At 35.1% G+C, this 22,246-nt stretch overlaps 3 protein-coding genes across 3 annotated transcripts in view; 1 reads left to right on the top strand and 2 right to left on the bottom strand.

The window, feature by feature from the left end:
- Positions 1-1,129: 1,129 nt before the first annotated feature.
- Positions 1,130-13,516, bottom strand: znf512 (zinc finger protein 512). Its single transcript, XM_056481564.1, has 15 exons — positions 13,430-13,516; positions 12,788-12,864; positions 12,604-12,653; positions 11,493-11,677; positions 9,498-9,581; positions 9,306-9,410; positions 9,101-9,225; positions 8,457-8,543; positions 8,267-8,365; positions 6,714-6,881; positions 6,421-6,609; positions 5,480-5,581; positions 5,259-5,321; positions 4,589-4,687; positions 1,130-1,868 (listed from the first exon to the last, which is right to left on the bottom strand). The coding sequence occupies exons 1-15, from the start codon at positions 13,494-13,496 to the stop codon at positions 1,467-1,469; spliced, it is 1,902 nt and encodes a 633-aa protein (XP_056337539.1). The 5' UTR covers positions 13,497-13,516; the 3' UTR covers positions 1,130-1,466.
- A 708-nt stretch (positions 13,517-14,224) lies between these two features.
- Positions 14,225-20,484, top strand: si:ch211-245h14.1 (uncharacterized protein LOC563420 homolog). Its single transcript, XM_056480859.1, has 7 exons — positions 14,225-14,336; positions 14,503-14,560; positions 14,666-14,790; positions 16,218-16,278; positions 16,718-16,951; positions 17,352-17,534; positions 20,214-20,484. Exons 1-7 carry the CDS (start codon positions 14,271-14,273, stop codon positions 20,420-20,422), a joined length of 936 nt encoding a protein of 311 aa, XP_056336834.1. The 5' UTR covers positions 14,225-14,270; the 3' UTR covers positions 20,423-20,484.
- Position 20,485: 1 nt separating this feature from the next.
- Positions 20,486-22,246, bottom strand: part of coq8aa (coenzyme Q8A, genome duplicate a) — a 62,893-nt gene continuing 61,132 nt past the window's right edge. Inside the window, exon 15 of the mRNA XM_056480858.1 lies at positions 20,486-21,599. Within this exon, the coding sequence (XP_056336833.1) occupies positions 21,306-21,599 (294 nt within the window). The 3' untranslated portion in view covers positions 20,486-21,305. The remainder of the gene's footprint in view (positions 21,600-22,246) is intronic.

The raw sequence follows: 22,246 nt of genomic DNA, 5'->3' as shown, positions 1-22,246 counted from the left end.
CTCTTTTTAATATGGAAAACATTCCTTCTATTGGGTGCCATTGCTTTTATTTAGAACACGGCAACCTGGCAACCTGCACTTGTGCTTGTTTTGATCCAGGTGTGCAATACCTAGTTCAACCATTGGGTGTCAAACTTACATACTGCACCTTTAACATAAAGAAAAAATCATTGAAACAGTTTTTAACATTGATAATGAAAATTATTGTCTCTTGAGCCTCAAATCAGTATACACTGTAAAAATGGGAAAGAATTAAGTTAACTTATTAGGGCGCACTCACACTATGCTATCCGAACCATGTCCAGGCACGTTTCCCGGCTCGTTTGAGAAGTGTGAGTGCTCTGAATCGGGCTCAGGTGCGGTTCAGCTGGCTGGTCCTGGCCCACTTGGAAGAGGTTCACTTGGGCTTTGGCGCGGTACACTTGTAGTGTGAGTTCAAAGCATGCCTGAGCCCAAAACTGAAGTCTATACATGACTTTTAAAGGAGTGTTTCATATGGATTTATGATTCATTCTTAATTTTCAATAGACGCAAAGTGTCAGAGTTTACCCCTCACTGCATGTCAGCTGCACCTTCAGCAAACCTCCTAATACCTGCAGCACAAGGACTTTATGATTATTTATGAGTGTCAAAAGTGCTGTCTTTGTTCAGTGAAATATTTGACTGCGTGTCACTGCATATCAAACGACTAAAATGATATAACTAAAGAAATCTCCACTGTGCTGAGCGAGAGCGCTTCTCTTTTGTTGCTGACCACGCATCATCGATGACGTAAGCGTGTTCAGCTCGGATGCAGTGTGAGTGCAGGCCGTCAGGGGAGATGGGAGGGGTGACAAGCGTGCTTCGGCACAGTTCAAGGCAACTGTACAGTGTGAGTACCCCCTTAGTTTTTACAAATTTAAGTGTATTGAGCATAAAATAATTAAGTTGTCCACTCCTAAAAGACTCAACAATTGTGTTGTTTCAGCTCATTTTAAATACGTAGTTTGAAAAAACAGCAAACATCATTTTTTGAGTGTATTAAATGATCATGTGACAGAAATAACTGTACCATTACCATTAAATCAATAAATTAAATGTATTACAAAATTGTAAAACAATATTACTATTTATGCTGTGATTATTATTCATTTATTCAAACTTTAGTGAGCATAAGAGACGTTTTTCAATTGTTTAAAGGGATAGCTCACATAATAAATGAAAATCCTGTCATCATGTACTCACCTTTATGAGTTTCTTACAAAAGCAGATATTTCGAAAAATGCTGAAAAACTGTAACCATTGACTTCATAGTATTTGTGTTTCCTACTATGGAAGTCAATGGTTATAGGGAAGCACTTGAGGGTAAGTAAACCATGAGAAAATCTTAATTTTTGGGTGAACTATCCCTTTAACTCCAAACTTCTGAACTGTAATGTACCTCTTTAATCTTTGGAGAACTCCATATATGACGGGACAGGAATGCTTTACGAGTCACTTTCGGGTCTCTGGCTGGAGAGGGGTCTGCTGAGGGTCCATTCGTCCTGTCTGTGGGTCTCGGGTTCAGACTCACTGCTGGAGCTGGAGCTGCTGCTGCTGCTCTGACTCTCATTGCCACTGAATTCATAGCAGTCTTTCTCCTGTCCGCTTGCTTTCTTCTTCTGTTGGTTTCGTCTCTCCTTCCTCTTCATTTGCAGTTCTTGGGTCGCTGTGCCACTTGACATGGGCGTCGCTGACGTCTGTCTGTCCTGCCAGGTGCTGCTGGAGACCTGGGGGAAACTGAGAGTTTCTGGGTCTGGCGAGGGAAGGTCTGAATCTTCCTTTGCTTGAGTCTTGTCCAGTTTTTCAAACTTTGAGCTCTTAGACTTGGACCGAACAACAAACCAGTCCTGTGTAAAATAATCATGGAAATCATTAAAAAATATACATTCTGATAATAAAATGAGCATCAAATTAGATATTGATAAAAAAGAAAATCATGAAAATAAAAATAACATAATTACTATATAATAATCAGTGCTGGGCAAGCATTGTTCACGATTATTCACATCCAAATAAAAAAAATAAAAGTCTGTTTTGACACAATTTAAGTGTGTGCAATGTGTATATACAGTTGAAGTCAGAATTATTAGCCCCCCCTGAATTATTATCCCCCCTATTTATTTTTTTCCCCAATTTCTGTTTAATGGAGAAGATTTTTTCAACACATTTCTAAACATAATAGTTTTAATAACTCATTTCTAATAACTGATTTATCTTATCTTTGCCATGATAACAATAAATAATATTTTACTAGATATTTTTCAAGACACTTCTATACAGCTTAAAGTGACATTTAAAGGCTTAACTAGGTTAAATAGGTTAACTAGGCAGGTTAGGGTAATTAGGCAAGTTATTGTATAACGATGGTTTGGTCTGTAGACTATAGAAAAAAATGCTTAAAGGGGCTAATAATTTTGACTTTAAAATGATTTTGAAAAATTAAAACTGCTTTTATTCTAGCCGAAATAAAACAAATAAGATTTTCTCCAGAAGAAAAAGTATTATCGGAAATACTGTAAAAATTTCCTTGCTCTGTTAAACATCATTTGGGAAATACTTAAAAAAAGAGAAAAATTCAAAGGGGGGCTAATAATTCTGACTTTAACTGTGTATATATATAAACACTTTACATACACACATGTAAATTGAAGAAAATGTTTATCTATATTTAGATATTACTAACATATGTATATGATAAAAATGATATATACATTTAATTATCTATGTAACAAAACATGTAACAAAACAATCTATGTTTGTATAGATGTGATTCTATGTGTGTATCACATGCACATAATAAATATATATAATAAACACACATACAGAGCTCAGCATATATAAGTACACCCCTCACAAGTCTATCTTTTAAATTCATATTTTTAATAGGAAGCTATAAAACATTATATTTGTGCATATACATTAGATTAGTCAGCGTTGAAGCCAAATCTGAAGCTTTTCTGACAAAATAACTTACGATAACAGTCCAAAAACTAGGACACCCAAATTTGTATGTTATAGAAAATATTAAATACAATTTTAAAAAAAGAAAAATCAAGAGAAGCAAAAATTTTTTTTTTTTTAAATTTAGTTGAAATTTTGTAGGTTGTAGTTTTTTTGTTTTTTTTGCAATATTTTGCTTGAATTTAATTGTATTATCTTTTAATTTCTAAATATGTTTGGTGACTAAAACATTATTCTAATAAATATATCTGTGTAATAAATCTGTTTTGTTTAAATGCACCAAAATACATTGCCTATATTCACTGAGAAATGAATACAATTATTAATTTTTTTATGCTGAGCGCTGTGTATTATGTCAAAACAAACTTTTATTTTGGATGCGATTAATCGTGATTAATTTTTGACCAACATTAATAATAATAATAATAATAATAATAATAATAATAATAATAATAATAATAATAATAATAATAATAATAATAATAATAATAATAATAATAATAATAATATAATTACGACTTTTATTATAATTATTATTATTTAAAGACTAAATTAAAATATCTCCTCATAAAGATCTCAAGCTACTACTGCCAATCTCACATCAGATCTTCAGGCCGTTCTGACCTGATTCAATATCTTTTCTAGTGACTCTTGGTTTTCAGTAAACAGATTATGAAAACGATTAAAAGTCCAAGTTAGGTCAGCGCTGACAGCCTTGCGGGCAGTGCGCCAACATACATTGCACAGACCTTTCCCCCAATAATATTCTAGTCTTTTCCTAATAAAGGCAAAGATGCCTAAAATAATGTTTTAAAAGTCTAAGTTAACAATGTGTTAAATCATGTCAACCAGGCAAACCATGTTAACAACATTAAATCATGCTAGCAACATGTTAAACAAACATATAAGCAATGATTTTAATCATGCTAGGAACATGTTAATTCATGTTAACAATGAATGTGCTAAATGATCGTGATGCTAGAACATGCCAGCAATGTGTTAAATCATGTTAACATGTTAAATCACACTGTAGAAATATGCTAGTTAAGTTGAAAACATGCTAATTTATGCTGGAAAATAATACAATTAATTAAAGCAGTTAATTAAAATGAATGAATGAATAATTAAAGTAGGCTAGAAACTTATAAAACATTCTAGAAACAATGCACAAAGATGTTAATTCATGTTAACGAAATGCTAACCATGCTCAAATTAGCGCCATTTTAAATCATGATAACAATGTTAACCATGCAAAAAATATGTTAGCAAAATGCTAAACATGCTACAGAAATGGTAACATCATAGGATTAGATAGGATCACATTAGGATAGCATGAGATAGTTTGTCCTTTTTATCCTGTTGTGCAATATATTTATTTGCTTTTAAATGTCTTGGTGTGTTTTCGGTTCTTTTGCTGTTTTAGGTTGTAAGTTCCTTACCCAATATAATTTGCTGTAGTAGCCTAATATGGAACTGTAATATGGACAAAACCTGACTGTAATGAATTTAGCTTTGTGTTTATGAGAAAAAAAAAAAACACACCCTATTCTTTAACGAATCAGTGGTATTAAACAGATTCAAAGTTTAAAATCAAAGACTGTAATACCTGAGAATGAATGGAATTGATGTGGTACTTGACTCCACTTTCAGAGTTGAATTCTTTCTTACATATCAAACATTTATACTTCCCAGTCTCAAATTCACCCTGCAAAGAACAAAGCCTCTTGATAAAGGTGTACTGTTTCAGAGAAAACAAAATTATAAACAATGAAAAATAGGAAAATCAATATTAATGCAGTTTAGAAACCTACAGATTCAGCCAATAGAGAATGAGTGACATTTTGCTTAAAAGTAATTTAATGCTAATGCTAAAAAAATTATTTTAAAATAGGTGAGATAAATGTATAATATAATAATATATTGAGATATTTTTTTCTACTATCTGTTCAATATGGAAATTCTAGAATAGAGTATTTTAACATTAATAACAATACAATGGCTTCTTGAACATCAAATCAGTATATTGCAATAATGTTGAGTAATTCAGATTTGCCAGCAAATGGGTTACTTTTTAAATAATGTATTAAAATATGAATATTAAATATTACATTTTAATATAATTGAATAAATCAGCCTTTTAAAAAAAGAGGAAAATTGTCACCAAACCTTTAAACTGTAGTACTGCATTTAAGAACCAAATATTCTATTTAATTCAATCTAATAAACTGTAAACATTATTTTTTTATATTTGAATATTAATATTAGTAATTCCTTACCAAGGTACACAGTCCAAGATGAGCCTTCAGGCCTGATACACTGGTATAGAAGCATCCACAACCCTATTGTGATGACAGCATACATTATAATTTAATTTGTGGTTTAGCAAAAAAAAATAAATCATACCATTTATATTTGCTGATTTGTGAAATGTTTCACAGTCTTAATAAACAGTCCATAAACAAACAGATCAGTGAGAGCTTGTGCATGATGTTCTCACCTTGTTTGGACACTGCACTTTCTTATGCAGTTTGACTTCATTCTTCCATTTCCGCAGAGTCTCCTGGCTAAAGGCCGGCAGCCCTGGACGGGAATACTTCAGCTACGTAAACAAAAATAAATTAAATACCTATAAAATTGAAATGGCTTTACAAATTTTCATTCCCATTCATTCCTTTATTCATTATGTAACCTGTTATATCCATGAAAGTGAGCTTTATATACAATATACATACAACTTTTCTGGAAAAAGAGTGAAAATGTAAGTATATAAACAAACAAAAATTGTATTGGTATTAACTTGTTTGTCTTTTTCATTGTGTTCCAAATATTTTATTTGCACTACATAAGAATATAGGTGGACGACACGGTGGTGCAGTGGTTAGCCGTGTCGCCTCACAGCAAGAATATCGCTGGTTTGAGCCCCGACTTGGCTCGTTGGCATTTCTGTGATTTTCATCCACTGCGTAAAACATATGCTGGATGAATTGGTGGTTCATTCCGTTGTGGCGATCCCTGATGAAATAAAGGGACTAGGCCAAAGAAAAATGAATGAATGAATGAATGAATGAATGAAGAATATAAGTAACAGCACAAATAAGATGAAAAAAACTGTATCTGCTTTTCTATTCCATAAAATATAGTAGTAATAATCAAATAATGAAGGTAAAGAGCTGCGAGTAGGAGGAGGTGTGTGAGCCCAAAAGTGCTTGGGCCCTTAGAATCATCCTTACTTAGCCCCCACTTTTTTGAGCTGACTTTTAACGCAAATACTGTAGTTGATTTAAGTTGAGTCAGCTTGAAAAAGCTGTGTAGCAAGTTAGTTGAGTGAACTTTTTAATTTTAACAGTGTAGTTTAACTGCCCTTGCATTTTTTTACCCTGCACACAACCCTGCAAATGCAGCATATTGCCACAGTCTGACGTGTATATTTTGCAGCACCTTCCTGTCATCTGGCACCAGATCACGTTGGACTTTTCTTTTGGGCCATTCCTTCAGCAGCTCCTCACTGGCGATTTCTCTCAGGTAAAACCCGGCGACCTGCGCCGACATGCGTTTGGCCCGTCCGCTCTGCGTCCGCTCTGGCACTGGCTCTTTCTGCGGCTTTACCTCCTCACTTTCCTCAGCTGCCTGCAACAACAGGTAAACAAGAGAGTTTATTTCTGGACATTGAAACCGTTTGCATGAGAATATTTCATCTCAGAGATACAGGAATAAAGAGATGTAGGACTTACTGGATTGTGTTCGTTTTTGAGATGATACTCCAGGCCCGCTCTGGAACGATAAGTTTTTCCACAGTGTTTACAGTTCATTAAGAGTTTCTCCAGCTCAGACGACTCTTTGCCACATTTCTTCATATGGTACACATAACCCATTATACTAGTGAAGCTTCCAGTGCAGCCCTAGAACAAACCATCCAGGTAACATGCATAAAAATGTATGCATGTATACATGTATAATTCCATGTGGTCAGTACAAAAATTAGATTTAAAAGACTATTTAAAATGATTAATTAACTAAACTTTTTAAATGACCAATTTAAAATAGTTTATTTTTTTACTATTTTTTAAATTGTAACTAATTTCAGCATTTCTTAATAATGTTGTAAACAATTTAGCTTTTATAAAAATGTATAAAAATATCTTACATTTGAAATAGTAGCATCATTTATTTAAATTTTCTTGTTTATTACTAAATATTTTATACTAATATACACTACCTATCTAAGTCTTAGGAACAACAAATAATAACTTGACTTCTAGTTGATCATTTGGTATCAGAAGTGGCTTTTATGAAAGGCAAATTCCTCCAGATTATGCCTTGATTTTTAAATATATCATTAGAACTGTAAGGTCTGACTTTGCTTAGACAAAAGTCTTGTCACTTAATAGAAATAATGTACAGTACAGAATATAAAGTCATGGTGCAGTGGAAAAATAATTACTATTGTGTATGACTCCCATGAGCTTGGAGGACTACATCCATACATCTTTGCAATGACTCAAATAACTTATTAATAAAGTCATCTGGAATGGCAAAGAAAGCATTCTTGCAGGACTTCCAGAGTTCATCAAGATTCTTTGGATTCATCTTCAATGCCCCCTCCTTCATCTTACCTTACTTGCCTTACTTCATCCTTATGCTCAATAATGTTCATGTCTGGTGACAGGGCTGGCACAATCCTGGAGCACCTTGACCTTCTTTGCTCGCAGGAACTTTGATGTGGTGGCTGAATTATGAGAATGAGCGCTATCCTGCTGAACAATTTGCCCTCTCCTGGGGTTTGTAATGTAATGGGCAGCACAAATTTCTTGATACCTCAGGCTGTTGGTGTTGCCATCCACTCTTTAGCTCTCATACACACCCCATACTGAATGCAAACCTAAACCAATATTTTTTCCTTCACCAAACTTGACTGATTTCTATGAGAATCTTGGGTCCATGCAGGCTCCAATGGGTCTTCTGCAGTATTTGTGATGATTGGGATGCAGTTCAACAGATAATTCATTGGAAAAATCTACCTTCTGCCACTTTTCCAAATGACTAGAAGTCAAGTTATTATTTGTTGCTCTTACAACTGGGATCGACGACAAGACTTTTGTCAAGTAGTGTAAATAATTATTAGTAATTAGTTATTACTGTTAATTAGCACTATTTTCATTATACTGCATACAAAAATCCACAATGTTTCATTTAGCACTACATTATTGAATTGTAAAATATTTTGAACAAAAAATTGGCCAAATATTTTGATTCATAGAATACAGTAAAAAAAAAAAGACCCCACCTCTCTGGAGCACTTTAATTTGCCCATTCTCTTTAATACTTTGCGTAGTTTTTCCTTTACTTCCTGGTCAACTAGTTCATTACCAGTGTCTGGAATGGGCTGAAAAAACAAACAAGAAAATAATAATTTGTTTTAACACTTTCCTTATAGCAAATGTTATCAATAATTGAAAAAAAAAGAAAAAACGAACCAAGCTGTTGTGGTCAGCCATGAGGTGGTATTTCATTCCAGTTGAAGTTTTCAGTTGTTTTTCACAATGTGGACATGTAAATGGGTTCTAGTAAAGTAAAGTAAAGTAAAGTAAAGTAAAGTAAAGTAAAGTAAAGTAAAGTAAAGTAAAGTAAAGTAAAGTAAAGTAAAGTAAAGTAAAGTAAAGTAAAGTAAAGTAAAGTAAAGTAAAGTAAAAAAGAAATAAAATTAAAAAAAATAAAATAAAAAAATAAAAAATAACATAAAATTAAATAAAAAAATAACATAAAATAAATAAAATAAATAAAATAAATAAAATAAATAAAAAATAAAATAAAATAAAAAATACCATTAAATTAAATAAAATGCATTAAAAATGAAAATAAAATAAAAAATAACAAATAAAATAAAAAATAAAATAAAAATAAGTAAAATAAAAAAATAAAAATAAAATAAAAAATAACATTAAATAAAATAAAAAATAAATAAAATAAAAATGACATTAAATAAAATTAAATAAATAAATACAATAAAAAATTACATCAAATAAAAAATAAATAAATAAATAAAATAAAATAAAGTAAGATCTGCTTTATATCAGTCTTATCTATCTTTCATAAGCATTGCTGCAGTGTTCGCACATACCAGTTTGCATGTTTCCAGGTGTTTCTTTAACCCATCTACTGTCTTTCTTCCAACACTTTTGCATTTTGGGCATGTTACTCTACCCTTTGCCAAAATCTGCAGCTGCCATTTCTCCTCTTGACTTCCTGTAAAGAAAAACACATTGAACTCTATATTATGAATATGAACTCTTTTCATTAAAACAGCAGCACAACTTTGTTTTTACCTAGTGGATAAACATGCGTCTCTTTCTTGCTGTGCTGAGCTGATTTCTGCTCCACAGTCCTCTGAGTCTTCTGCGAGAACTGAGCAACAGGAACTATAACTGGTACTGTTGAAGAAAAAAAAAAGTCATCTAAGATTTTTAGGTTTCATCATGTGTAGATTAATGGAGGAACACGGAGAACTGCATGCGTACCTGTTTGCTTTACTTGCTCAATGTACTTTTTCAATGATGACTGGTCGGTTTCCTCCAGCTTCTGCTTCTTTTTCATCTTAAAATCTGTGGCATAAAAAACTTGTGCAACTTTTGGACATTATGTAGAATGTCATAAGCTGCGTCCGAAATTGCATATTTCCCTACTTTTTAGTACGTAATGGCCCGTTTTCACTGAGTGGAACAGTACGATACGGTACAGGTCACCTTTATCAGGCTTGCGTTTCCACTGCTAAAAGGGTACAATGGTACTCTTTTGGTGGGCGTGGTGTACGACAGAAAGATCGGTCAAGGTCATTCTCACTCAAGGAAATGTCTACAGTAAAGCTGTACGGGTTGTTCACATATCATATGAGAAGCACTTCTCACAAAACAGAGGTTTTACACACATAAATCCTTGTGTATAAATGTTCATTGCTAACCTTTCTATGAACATGATTTGATTATAACTGCAGATTAATGACAGTGTGAAATAGCCTACTGTAACGTCTGCAATTATATAAAATAAATAAATAAATGCAACATATATGAACACATACAGACCCTTACAGTCTCCGATATGTTAGCAATTACAGATAAACTACACACAACTTACATTAAGGCCTTATTGGGCTTCAAAAACAACACGCAAAATATAGCCCACAGTCAGTGCAAACCTCTCATCTGTATCTTCACCAGCACATATAACCTCTGTTAGAGAGTAATTCCGTCATTCTGAGTTCATAATAGTCCAAAAGGTGAAGATAATAGTTAAACATGGCAGTTTGCTCCTTTGTTTTTTCAGGTTTCTCCTTTGTTTTTTCAGGCTTCACTTTCGCGTTTGTCCGTTTCTGAGAGGATCGGATGTCAGAAGCACTTCAATATTCACAAGCACGTTATTATCATCAGCTCAAGAAGTTTGTTATTACAAATATAGACGCACGGCGAGCGCAATCGAGAAAGCAAAACCGCTCGCGCTTTAGACGGCCTTGTAATAAAACTACGGGGCACAGGCCAGATTCTGCTCTTCTTCTTGGCTTTGTGGCTGTTCATGAAGACGAAGACAAGGTTTGTTTGAGCTCGGATCAACAATGGCTCTTGTTATATGTATATTTTATTACGGTGTAATGTCTCTGCTGTGTATTTAAAACATGGCAGTTTTTTTGTTTTCATTCTGGCTTGTTGCACGAGCGAGTGAAGTTTCTCTGTAAACCAATAGTGTTCAGTTACGCGTCTAGCTCCGCCTTTTGGTACCCTTTTGATGCGCAAGCTACCCTTTGCAAAGGGTATCCAAAAAGTGGTATAGTACAGGTCGCTTTTAGTTACCTTTTGACGGTGGAAACGGCCGTAAAAGCATACCGAAACGGGTCATTAAAAGCAGTATTTGAGTTGAGTAGTATGTCCGAATTCATAGTACTTGAAAAACAGTATGCGAGAAGTACGTAGACGACCCACTACTTCTAGTAAGATTCTGATATGCACATCCAATGCACACTTACAATATCCCATGATGCAACATGAGAGAATTCATAAATGGGAGTGAAGTGATGCAACTGACTCGGGTAGGTCACGTGATAATGACTAATTGTGGATATGGTACATCCAAATTCCATTCACATAATACTCACATAATACTTTATAGAACGTACTTTGCTAATGGTCATGTAGTAAATTCAAATTCAAATGTAATACATACTCGAGTAGTAGGCAATTTTGGACGCAGCCATAGATAGTGATTTCAGACACAGCCATAGATGTGAAGTGTGTTTCACACAGGTGAGTGGAGTTGACAAACCACCTGTAGAAAGACTATTTTCTCTAAAAACAACACACCCCTACTTACTCTAGCACCTAATTCTCTGAGCACTAACAGTTCCTTTCAATTATTAGCACTTCTTGTGTTTATTGCTTCTTGTTGCTGAATGCCTCCTCAATTGTAAGTCACTTTCGCAAATTGCATTGCAATCGTAAATGTAGGTCAATTAGGTCTGTACTTACCTGTTTCATTAAATGTGTCTGAATTGGAGTCATCACTTTTTCTTATCATTCCCTCTGTGTGGTATATTTGCATAGTTTGGCTCTCCAAGCCATTGGCCAGGCTGGAAGTGGTAACAGAACTGCAGGACAACCCATGGTCTAAATCCTCTGTAGGTCTCATAATCACAGGCTGGAGATCATGATACCTTAGGACACATGATATTCGACATTATTATTAATCCATTATCTCATGAAAAATATGTTACTGTTGACTGTGGATATTTAATATTCTGTGAAAAGACTACAGAAGTATTTGAGCCTTTAGCATCTGAGACAGATACACCATTATTTGTTGTATTTAAAAATATATTCCATATAACGTGTTATAGTTTTCAACCACAAGAGCTGAATACCTCAGAACAGGGATCTGTTTACTGAGATCAGATAAATTTTTCGTCTAGATAGAAAAAAAACAAAAGTTTATGACCCAAAAGAATCTTGAGTTTCCATATATACTCTATTAAACTCTATAAAACAGGAAGACTGAGAAAGACACACTTTTCCTGTCAGTGTTGTGAGGGTTGTGGTTTTCCTGCACATTTATTTATTTTTTAAATGCAGTTGCAGGAAAAAAAAGTTGTGCGTTGAGTTTTTTTTTGCAACTTCTATAATATGCCAGAGCCACCAAGATGTTTTTTTTCTCAAAAACACAAAGTGAAATCTGAATATTTTCTTAATTATAATTAGTTATTTATACTAATTCAAATTTCCGGGCAACACAGTGGTTCAGTGGTTACCACTGTTGCCTCACAGCAAGAAGGTCACTGGTTTTAGTCCTGGCTGGGTCAGGCGCCGACCAGACGGTAACAACAGTTCAAACAGGTAGTGTGCTGGGTGTGAGGCGTCCAGAGTGATTTTGCGAGCCCTTTTACTCACTCTGGAAGAGTACAATTCTTGAAGTGTAGGAAGGGTAGTGCCAGTGATTCGTTCAGCAGTCCGGACTATTCGCTGTAGTCTTCATTATTATCTGCATGTGTTTTCTTAAATTGCAGCACGTTAAGCTCTCTCTGCCATTGTAAAATTGCCCTCATTGTCTGACTGAACAAACATTGCATGAACACACAAAACTCACCTTTTTCTGGGGTAAGTTTTCTTTGTTTTCAGAGAGCCTGTTCTCATATTCTGAAATGCAATAACACAAATGATAAAAAAAAAACAACCCAAAAACAAATAAGTGCTAATGGCCTCATGATTAATTGTATTAATTGCCTAAATATATACAGTAAACGTGGATTTGGATGCATAAATCAACTTACTTTGGAGGGTCTCGCTCCACTTCCTTCAGCCTCTCTTCCCAAATCCTTTACCACACCTGTTGAAGTGGAAACTGACTCTGTTGAAGCCATTTAGAGTAAATTAAATCAATATAAATCTTTTATGTTTACCAAGTCTGATTTTATATGACTGAAATATTGTTTCAGCTTAAAACAACATTTCTATTTCCATTTTAATCAATTTTAAAATGCATTTTATTCCTGTTACTACAGCTTAACTTTTAAGCATTTTTTTAAAGAATTGCAGTTATTTTAATTAGAAATCTAATTTATTATCAAGTATCAGTTTCTACAAAACGAATAAACAGCAAATGTTCAATATTGACAATGATAAGCAATGTTTCTAAAGCATCAGCATATTAGAATGATTAATCGGGATGATATTATTGTAATAAAAGCACTTATTGTTAAATAAACAAAGGAAAAGAGAGAAAAAACTGTGCTTTACTGTCTTTACATTTCAAAATTAATAGATTATAATTATACAACAACCCTATGATATACATTTATCAAAACAGATGTCATGATCACATAATAATTGTGGGAATACAACCACTTCAGAAAAAGTCATGTAGGGTTTATGAAGTGTGTAATATTATAAATCTTGTATTACTGAAGGATTACCTGTTGTTTCAGGGTTTAGTTTTGTTCTAGCCATTTTCCTCTTGTTGGGTACACATATGCCAGACATGTTACTCTGGGTCTGGTCAATGATCCTATTCAACACAAATCGGTAAAAATCATTCATAGATGTGTACATTAATCATTTTAAAAAAACATAAAAGTAGCAGTCAATAACAGGTTAGCTCATGAGGAATTTCATTATGTCATTAATCAATACAGCCCAAAACAAAGCAAGCAGAAACCGGTAGCATTTAGCATCTAAAAATAACATAAATAAATAACCCTGCATTTACACACATAAGCTGCTTGCACCTTTATTGCAGTGCATAACTGTAGTCTTCAAGACCACCATCACAGCCCACCAATGTATTTCCAGCGAAAAAAAGCACGCATGGCGAGCGGCACTACGTCAGATAATACCTACTCGGCTGCATTTGACCGTCTAACAATTCGTATGACAATATTTACGATCAACTGTACACTCTGAAGGACATATCCAACAGTCTACCGCTCACAATACAAGAGTAGCTTCAACATTACCGTCCTTTCGGAGAGATCCCTTCATACAGGACACGCCTTCTGTCGCAACAGCCAATGAGAACGAGTCCTTTCCACCCACAAACACACACACACGCACACACAGAGAGAGAGAGAGGAGGGTCTTCACGTTAAAACAACCTATCGCTGGCGACTACAGCTCCCAGGTCAGATTTTAACACACCCGTTTTGCTACTTCGTGCTACTGTTGATAAATGCTTTGACCGAACTGGAGTCAGTCTGTATACAGAGTTGAAGTATTTACGTTTTGTCAACATTAACTTTCGCTTTCACTACATCAGAAATGAACAACGCAGGGTCTTTTTTGCTCTCGTTGATGAACCCCAGATGGGGGTCAAACAAAGAAAAGGTAGGCTACAATAATAATAATAAAAAACATTTAACGTTAGTAGTATGCTAACGTTAATTTGTAATCCAAAATATATTGTATCGTTTCTCCAAAGACTTTGTGCCAGCAAGCACATACAAGGTTTCTCGTGTAATTATTTAACTACAATTTTTATTTCTAATTCAAGAATGCCAGAGCTGTCAGAGAACAAATCAATTTAATTTCGGCATCTTCTGTCCTGGATGGTATGCCACCTGATAATGACTGTTTACTAGCCTACATCTAAATATATTTATGCGTATTGAAGCTCCCGTAGCGTGACGTGCTGTATGTTTTCCATCCGTTTCTAGAAGCTGGCGTTGATGACGCTCAAGTCCTGACTTTGACCAGAGAAGATCTGAATGAGCTTTTTCCAGGCATCAAGAACTTTCAGCTCAGAAGGACGATAATGGCATTAATCACAGAATCGGTGAAGGTAATGTGTTCAGCCATGAAGCTGATGAAACTGAAATTCAGAATTATTATAGCTTAAAATGTGGCAACTGCAAGGTATTAGATTATGAGTCATCAGTTTTAGTGGCATTCATTCATTTTCCCTTTGCTCAGTTCTTTTATTCATCAGGGGTCACCACAGCGTGATGCACCACTAACTTATACAGCATATGTTTTAAACAGCAGATGCTTTTCCAGCTGCAACCCAGTACTGGGAAACATTAATATACATATACATTCACAAACATACACTACGGACAATTTAGTTTATTCAATTCACCTGTACCGCATGTCTGGACTGTGGGGCAAACCGGAGCACCCGGAGGAAACCCCCGCCAACACGGGAAGAACATGCAAACTCCACAGAGATGCCAACTGACCCAGCAGGGACTCGAACCAGCGACTTTCTCGCTGTGAGGCGACAGTGCTAACCAGTTTTAGTGGCATATGGAAATACATCATTTTTAGACTTCTCAGAATCAACTTTAAGATTAAAATATTAGAGAAATATTCTCCCATTATCATTCAATCTAACATATATATTTATGGAAAATTAATCAATTTATTCTGATCTCTCTGTGTTAAAATATCTAAAAGATTAAAAGTGATTCTATTGAAAATAAATTACATTTTAAATGAGCAAATCTAGAGGTTTTATAATGACAGTGTAAAGATCCAAAATGGCAATTAATTAGTATTTTGGAGATGCAATGAGATCATTAAACAGAGACTTTTATAACAACAATTATGGCATATAAGCTACAGTTATGATGAATAAGTTTGTCTTCTGTAAATCATAGACTAAAAAAAACTAGAGCTGCACAATATTGGAAAATAAATGACATGTTTTGACGATTTGATTGCAATATATAATGCAATGTGAATACAATTTTACCAGATGACTGAAATAGCTATAATATTTGGAAATAATTCATTATTTTACACTTACTGAAATGATTTTGTAGGGCAGTGTATATACATTACTAAATCTAAAGGATAGATAGCTACAACATAGCACAAATAGAAATGAAATAAACGGCGATTTGTTTGTTTTCTTTTGGGAGTGTAACAGCATTCGGGTACAGAAATGTAATACATTTAAAATTACACTACAGTCTTTACCAAATGAATAAATGCAATTATTCTTTGTTAAAGCTGCAAATGTTATCTTTTCTTGTGCACAAATACTTACATTTGCATGCAAAGGCACAAAACATATACAAATGCTTAACTTTCACTCTATTATAGTTAAACTGCAGTAATTCCTCCAAACAGTGTTAGCTTAACTATAATTCCACCTTATGCAAATATTGCAATGTCAATGCTAAAACAATATATTGTGCAGCCCTAGTAAATAAGTTACTGATTTTAATAATTTAGCATTGATGTGTAATCTTTGATTATTTGAAGGATTCTTCTGGACCACAAACATTTGATGCAGCACTGAAGCAATTAATGGCTCACAACAGCAGTAAGTAACTTTTAGGCATACACAGAATCTGCATCATCACCGAGTCTAGTTTACATTTACGTTTACATTTACGGATGTAAATATGTGTAAATATATATTTATTCAGTTTATATATGAATATTACTGCAATATTATTGACTAATATGCAAAAGTTTAGATGATTTATCTACAATACAATTCATAGAGTTATATTTTCTGTCTTAGTAGATTTTTATATGACTTGCTTTGTTTACCAAACAAGTGGATCTAATTGGATATGCATTGTAAATCTGAAATACGTAAAAAAATTAACTTTTATTTCATGTTTTATTTACTATACTCCCAATTTCATCCTGCATATTTATTTATTTTACAAAATTCTGCACAAAAAAAAAAAAAATGTTAGGACCAGTTTTGAACCATGACCATGAACCATGACCCGTCTCAAACTTATCCTCAGATGATCCTGCAGTACATGAAGTTTTAAAGGAGTCACTTCGAGCTTTTCAAGAGGTGGACCAGCAGCTCAAATCAGCACAGGCATCTCTGAAACCGTACATTGACATCTTGAGCAGTTTGAGTGAAGCACCTTCCAGAAAAGAGGACTGGGAATATGAGGGAGCATCAAGCAGGAAGAAGCTTCCTAGCCCATCACACAACACTTCAAGATCTTCAATCAAAAAGCCGACTTATGGTGAATGACAGTCAAAATTGTGAAAAGCACAATCCCTTTCATTCAAGTACTTAAAATCATGTTCTGTATCATTGTATTAAGGCAAATCAGAACAAGGGATTGGTAATGTTAAATCAACATTTATCAAACTGTCTAGTAATCTGGAAGCCAGTTGCATTTCATTTTTTGCTATTAAAACATTTAATCACAATTGATGAGCAGCTCAAAAGTTAAAATAAAAAATTTAATAGTTAAGAAAAGACTTGCCTTAGTATTTAAACACATTAATCTGTATACTTCAATAATACATTTTCAGTTACCAATAAATATAAGAATCTTGAATATCTTGATGTTAATATCAAAAGTTTGGACCTTGCTTTCCATACATACCTTATTAACAAATTGATTTCTTTTATTGCAGAGCCTTCAGTCAAAGTGCATCTCCTTTTGTGCGGTCGAACTTTAGGAGCTGACGCACAAGTCCTTGCAGGGCTCCGTGGAGTTCGAGTGAGTGAATTAATGGACTGTCAGTTAATTCTGGCCTTTTGTCCTGTGGTATCACGAGTGGGAACAGACATTGAAGAGGCTCTGAGAAAAATTCCAGGTAACTTTTTCTGTTAATAGTGAATAGCGGACTGGTTTAGATCTAGAAATGAAGCACACATCTGGCATTTCAGATTAACTTTTTTTTTTTAATCTCTTTTAAATCTCTGAAATCAATTAGTAGATAGAACTGTAGGCAAAATTATTAGCCCTTCATATAAATTTGAATTATTTTCCCAAGTTTTCTCATGTGACATTTATCTGAGATTTTTTTTCGACAGTTTTAAACGATGGTTTTAACAACTAAATATCTTTCGTCTTTGCCATAATGATAGTAAATAATATCCTACTTGTAATTTTGCAAAACACTAGTATTCAGCTTAAAGTACAAATTAAAGGCTTAACTAGGATAATTAGGTTAGGATTTTACATTATACTTTTTTCAGAAAAAAAATACCATCCCTTAATTGTCTCCGCCTTCCCAATTGTGAGGCTATTTTATATATTGTGAGGTTACAGACTTTTCTTCCTTAAGCTTTTAGCGGAAAATCAGATGTGTTTTCAGGAATTTAGTTTAAATCTCAATTGTTTTTGTCCTACCACATAAAATATGAGGTAATTGTGACTTCTCAAAATATATATTCTCACAATTTAAAGATATATATATATATATATATATATATATATATATATATATATATATATATATATATATATATATATATATATATATAAATAAATTGAGTTCTTTTCAGTTCAGAGATTTTCAGCGAATTTGAACTCTCTCACAATTCTGATTAGGCCTGTCGTGATGTTTTTGTTGTACAATATACTGCACCAAAATATTTTGTGATAAATGATATTGCCATCGAGACCGTTTTATGCTACTCATTAAATAACACCAGAATGACAATATAATGCCATCACAATGCAAGTACACCTAATTTCATTTAAATAGAGTAATTTTAAAAATGTAATAATTGGGCACTGGAATTAAGCTGCGGTCACACTGGGCTTTGTGTGTGCGAAATTCTGTCTTACGGCACTGCGAAAAGGGGTGGGAATAGACAAGATGATTAGACATTTAAAAAAGCAAGCGATTGCTCCATGTTTCAAATTTCTGTCCAGAGAGGTCATGTTTTGATCCTTGATTGGTCTCACGCAGTCAAGTGATGCGGTTTCACAGGTCAGAGTTCACCATACTTGAACTTTGCACCGCAGCGAACTGCGAAACTTGAGGCATGACTCTGCGTTTCCGGTCTGACGCATTCGGGTGCGTATGAATGGAAGTCTATGGGAGGAAAAGCCCAGTGTGACCGCAGCTTTAGAATGTGAAAATGTACACTCACCGGCCACTTTATTACGTACACCTGTTCAACTGCTCGTTAACGCAAATTTCTAATCAGCCAATCACATGGCAGCAACTCAATGCATTTAAGCATGTAGACATGGTCAAGACGATGTCTAGTTCAAACTGAGCATCAGAATGGGGAAGAAAGGTGATTTAAGTGACTTTGAATGTGGCATAATTGTTGGTGCCAGATGGGCTGGTCTGAGTATTTCAGAAACTGCTGATCTACTGGGATTTTCACACACAACCATCTCTAGGGTTTACAAAAAAATGGTCAGAACAATAGGAAATATCCAGCGAGCGGCAATTCTGTGTGTGCAAATGTCTTGTTGATGCCAGAGGTCAGAGAATGGCTGGTTCAAGCTGATAGAAAGGCAACAGTAACTCAAATAACCAGTTGTTATAACCGAGGTATGCAGAAGAGCATCTCTAAATGCACAACATGTTCAACCTTGAGGTTGATTGGCTACAGCAGCAGAAGCCCACAACGGGTGCCACTCCTGTAAGCTAAGAACAGGAAACTAAGGCTAAAATTTGCACAGTCTCACCAAAATTGGACAATAGAAGATTGGAAAAACGTTGCCTGGTCTGATGAGTCTCGATTTCTGCTGTGTGGGGTCAGAATTTGGCATCAACACAATGAAAACATGGATCCATCCCGCCTTGTATCAGCGGTTCTGGCTGGTGGTGGTGTAATGGTGCGGGGGATATTTTCTTGGCACACTTTGGGCCCATGAGTACCAGTTGAGTATTATGTCAATGCCACAGCCTACCCAAGTATTGTTGCTGACCATGTCCATCCCTTTATGACCACCATGTACCCATCTTCTGATGGCTACTTCCAGCAGGATAACGCACCATGTCATAAGGCAGGACTCATCTCAGACTGGTTTCTTGAACATGACAAGGAGTTCACTGTACTCAAACGGCCTCCACATTCACCAGATTTCAATCTATTAGAGCACATTTGGTATGTGGTGAAACGGGAGATTCGCATAGTGGATGTGCAGGCGACAAATCTGCAACAACTGCGTGATGCCAGCACGTCAATAGGGACCAAAATCTCTGAGGAATATTTGCAGTACCTTGTTGAATCTATGCTACGAAGGATTAAGGCAGTTCTGAAGGCAAAAGGTGGTCCAACCCGGTACTAGTAAGGTGTACCTAATAAAGTGTATATCCTCATCTAAAATGTTGCTAGAATTGTTTATGTATGGTCTATATACATTGTATTACCAAAAATGGTTGTAGTCATGTCAATGTGTTGTGCGGTAAGTTTATATATTAATTATTGTGACAGGCCTACTACCGATTTACCTTTTCTCACAGTTGCAAGGCTATATTTCACAGCTAGAATTATAATAAAACTATAATTGTTTGTCTTCACAGCTGATAAGCCAGCAGTCCTGGTGATGATGTACCACACATTCAACTCCAACCACATCTGTCAAAACTTACATACGACAACTTCTCAAGCAAACATTATAGAATATGTGAACGTGCTCTTCCATGACTCGCACAATGGTCTTCTGAACTGCCCGGCAAATGATCAAGCAATAGCCAAACTTCAGATGATCCTAAACCACTACATGTCCTAAAAAATGGGTGTCAATGCATATCAAATGTATATTTGTCATCATATAAATAAACATTTAGGACTGTTGTGTCGATTTAAAAAAATTTAATTATTTTTTTCAGACAATTTTACCACAATTTTTTAGTAAGAATGCCAATAGCAGGAAGATTAGAAAAAAAGCCTTTAACACCAATGCTCTGATCCCAAGCCATGATGCTTTCTTCTAGTTCTCACCTCCTTATAGGCACATTTAAATTCATAGACATCTCGCACACATCAGAGAAGTGATTCCTTATCATATTTAACATCCAGGCTTTTTAAAATGCATCATGACAAAGATGTTGTATTTTTTACCGGCTAAAACAAGCAAGCTTGTGTAACCAACCTACAGTAGATAACATATGTGATCATTTTCCGATCTCATCTTTCAGGAGCTTCCCTTTATCATACTTTGGCCAAACTTGTGCGCAAAAATTCACAAACCAGAAAGAGAAAAATAATGCAAATTTCCCTTAAAGTTAATACACTGATTTCAGGGAGCCAATCCTCACAAACTTAAGTCCAAGATCCCGGAAACAAAACCAACTGTTGGCTTGGATATGAAATGTTCAACAGCCAATCAATTAACCATGCCTGACGAATAACCAACTTTCCTGGATTTCCGTAGGCACATTAAAACATCAGTCAGAAAAGCGCTCTTTGAATCACACGACCATGGATAATATTTCCCCATTAACACACTCAAAAGGAGGGGGAAAAAAAAACGAAAGCCAAAAAAGCGAACACGTATGGTGGTACGGTTGAGTCGGTTGAGACAAAAGTGCCGTTCGTTTTACATTCGAGTGATTGGCCCGACGATTTTGTGCTTATCAGAGTTTCTTTTTATACAGACAAGCCCCCGTCGGTCATTGGCTTGGTCCTTTTTTGCGGCCGCTCCAGTAATTGCTGTATGCCGCTTCGAACATGTTTTTGCAGCTTATCTTAGCATTGAGACGCGAGCAGATGAGGAAGGAGCCACCCATCTTGCGATGCAGAGAGTAGGTTTCTTCTGGCGGAGGGATGAGCCGTTGTTTCAGCATGACAGGGATGAGGTTGTGGATGCGCTCTGTGGTGCTTTGAGCTCCGAAGTCGAACGGTTCCTCTGACGCAAACGCCTCGCCTAGGATCATCACTGCATCCACGTGTGCATTCACCATGGCCTCAAAGAGAAGAAAACATTGTGTTAAAGTGATAGTTCACGCAGAAGTTAGTTTACTCAACCTAAGGTCATCTAGGAATTACAGCATTAAAGCAATGTTTCTCAACCACCATCCTGCAGGACCACCAGCTCGGCACATTTTCCAAGTCTCCTTAAACACACCTGATTCAGATCATCAGCTCATTAGCAGAGACTGAAAGACCTGCGATGTGACCGATAAAGGAGACATCCTAAACATGCAGTGTTGGTGGTCTTAATCTGTCATTGTTTACTCACCCTTTACTTGAACCTGTTTGAGTTTCTTCTATTGAACACTAAAGAATATCTTTTAAAGAACGCTGCAAACCTGTAACCTGACTTAAATGGCATTTGTTTTCCCTACAATGCAAGTCAATGGTTACCCGTTTTCAGCTTTCTTTAAAAATGTATTCTTTAGCGTTCTACAGAAGAAAGCAATGTATAAATGTTTGTAACCTCATGAGGGAGTAAATAGCGAGAGAACTATCCCTTTAATTACTGACCCTCATGTCACTCCAAACCAAAAACCTGTATTTGTGAACAGAACACAAATTAAAGTGAAAGTTTGCCCAAAAATGTACACTTGATAGTTCATCCTTAAGTGTTTCCAAACCTTTGAGTTTCTTTATT

This window comes from Danio aesculapii, chromosome 20 (genome assembly GCF_903798145.1).
Source record: "Danio aesculapii chromosome 20, fDanAes4.1, whole genome shotgun sequence".
Classification (NCBI taxonomy): Eukaryota; Metazoa; Chordata; class Actinopteri; order Cypriniformes; family Danionidae; genus Danio; species Danio aesculapii.
The sequence above is the reverse complement of the archived record's forward strand: the minus strand, read 5'-3'. Positions and strand labels throughout refer to the sequence as shown.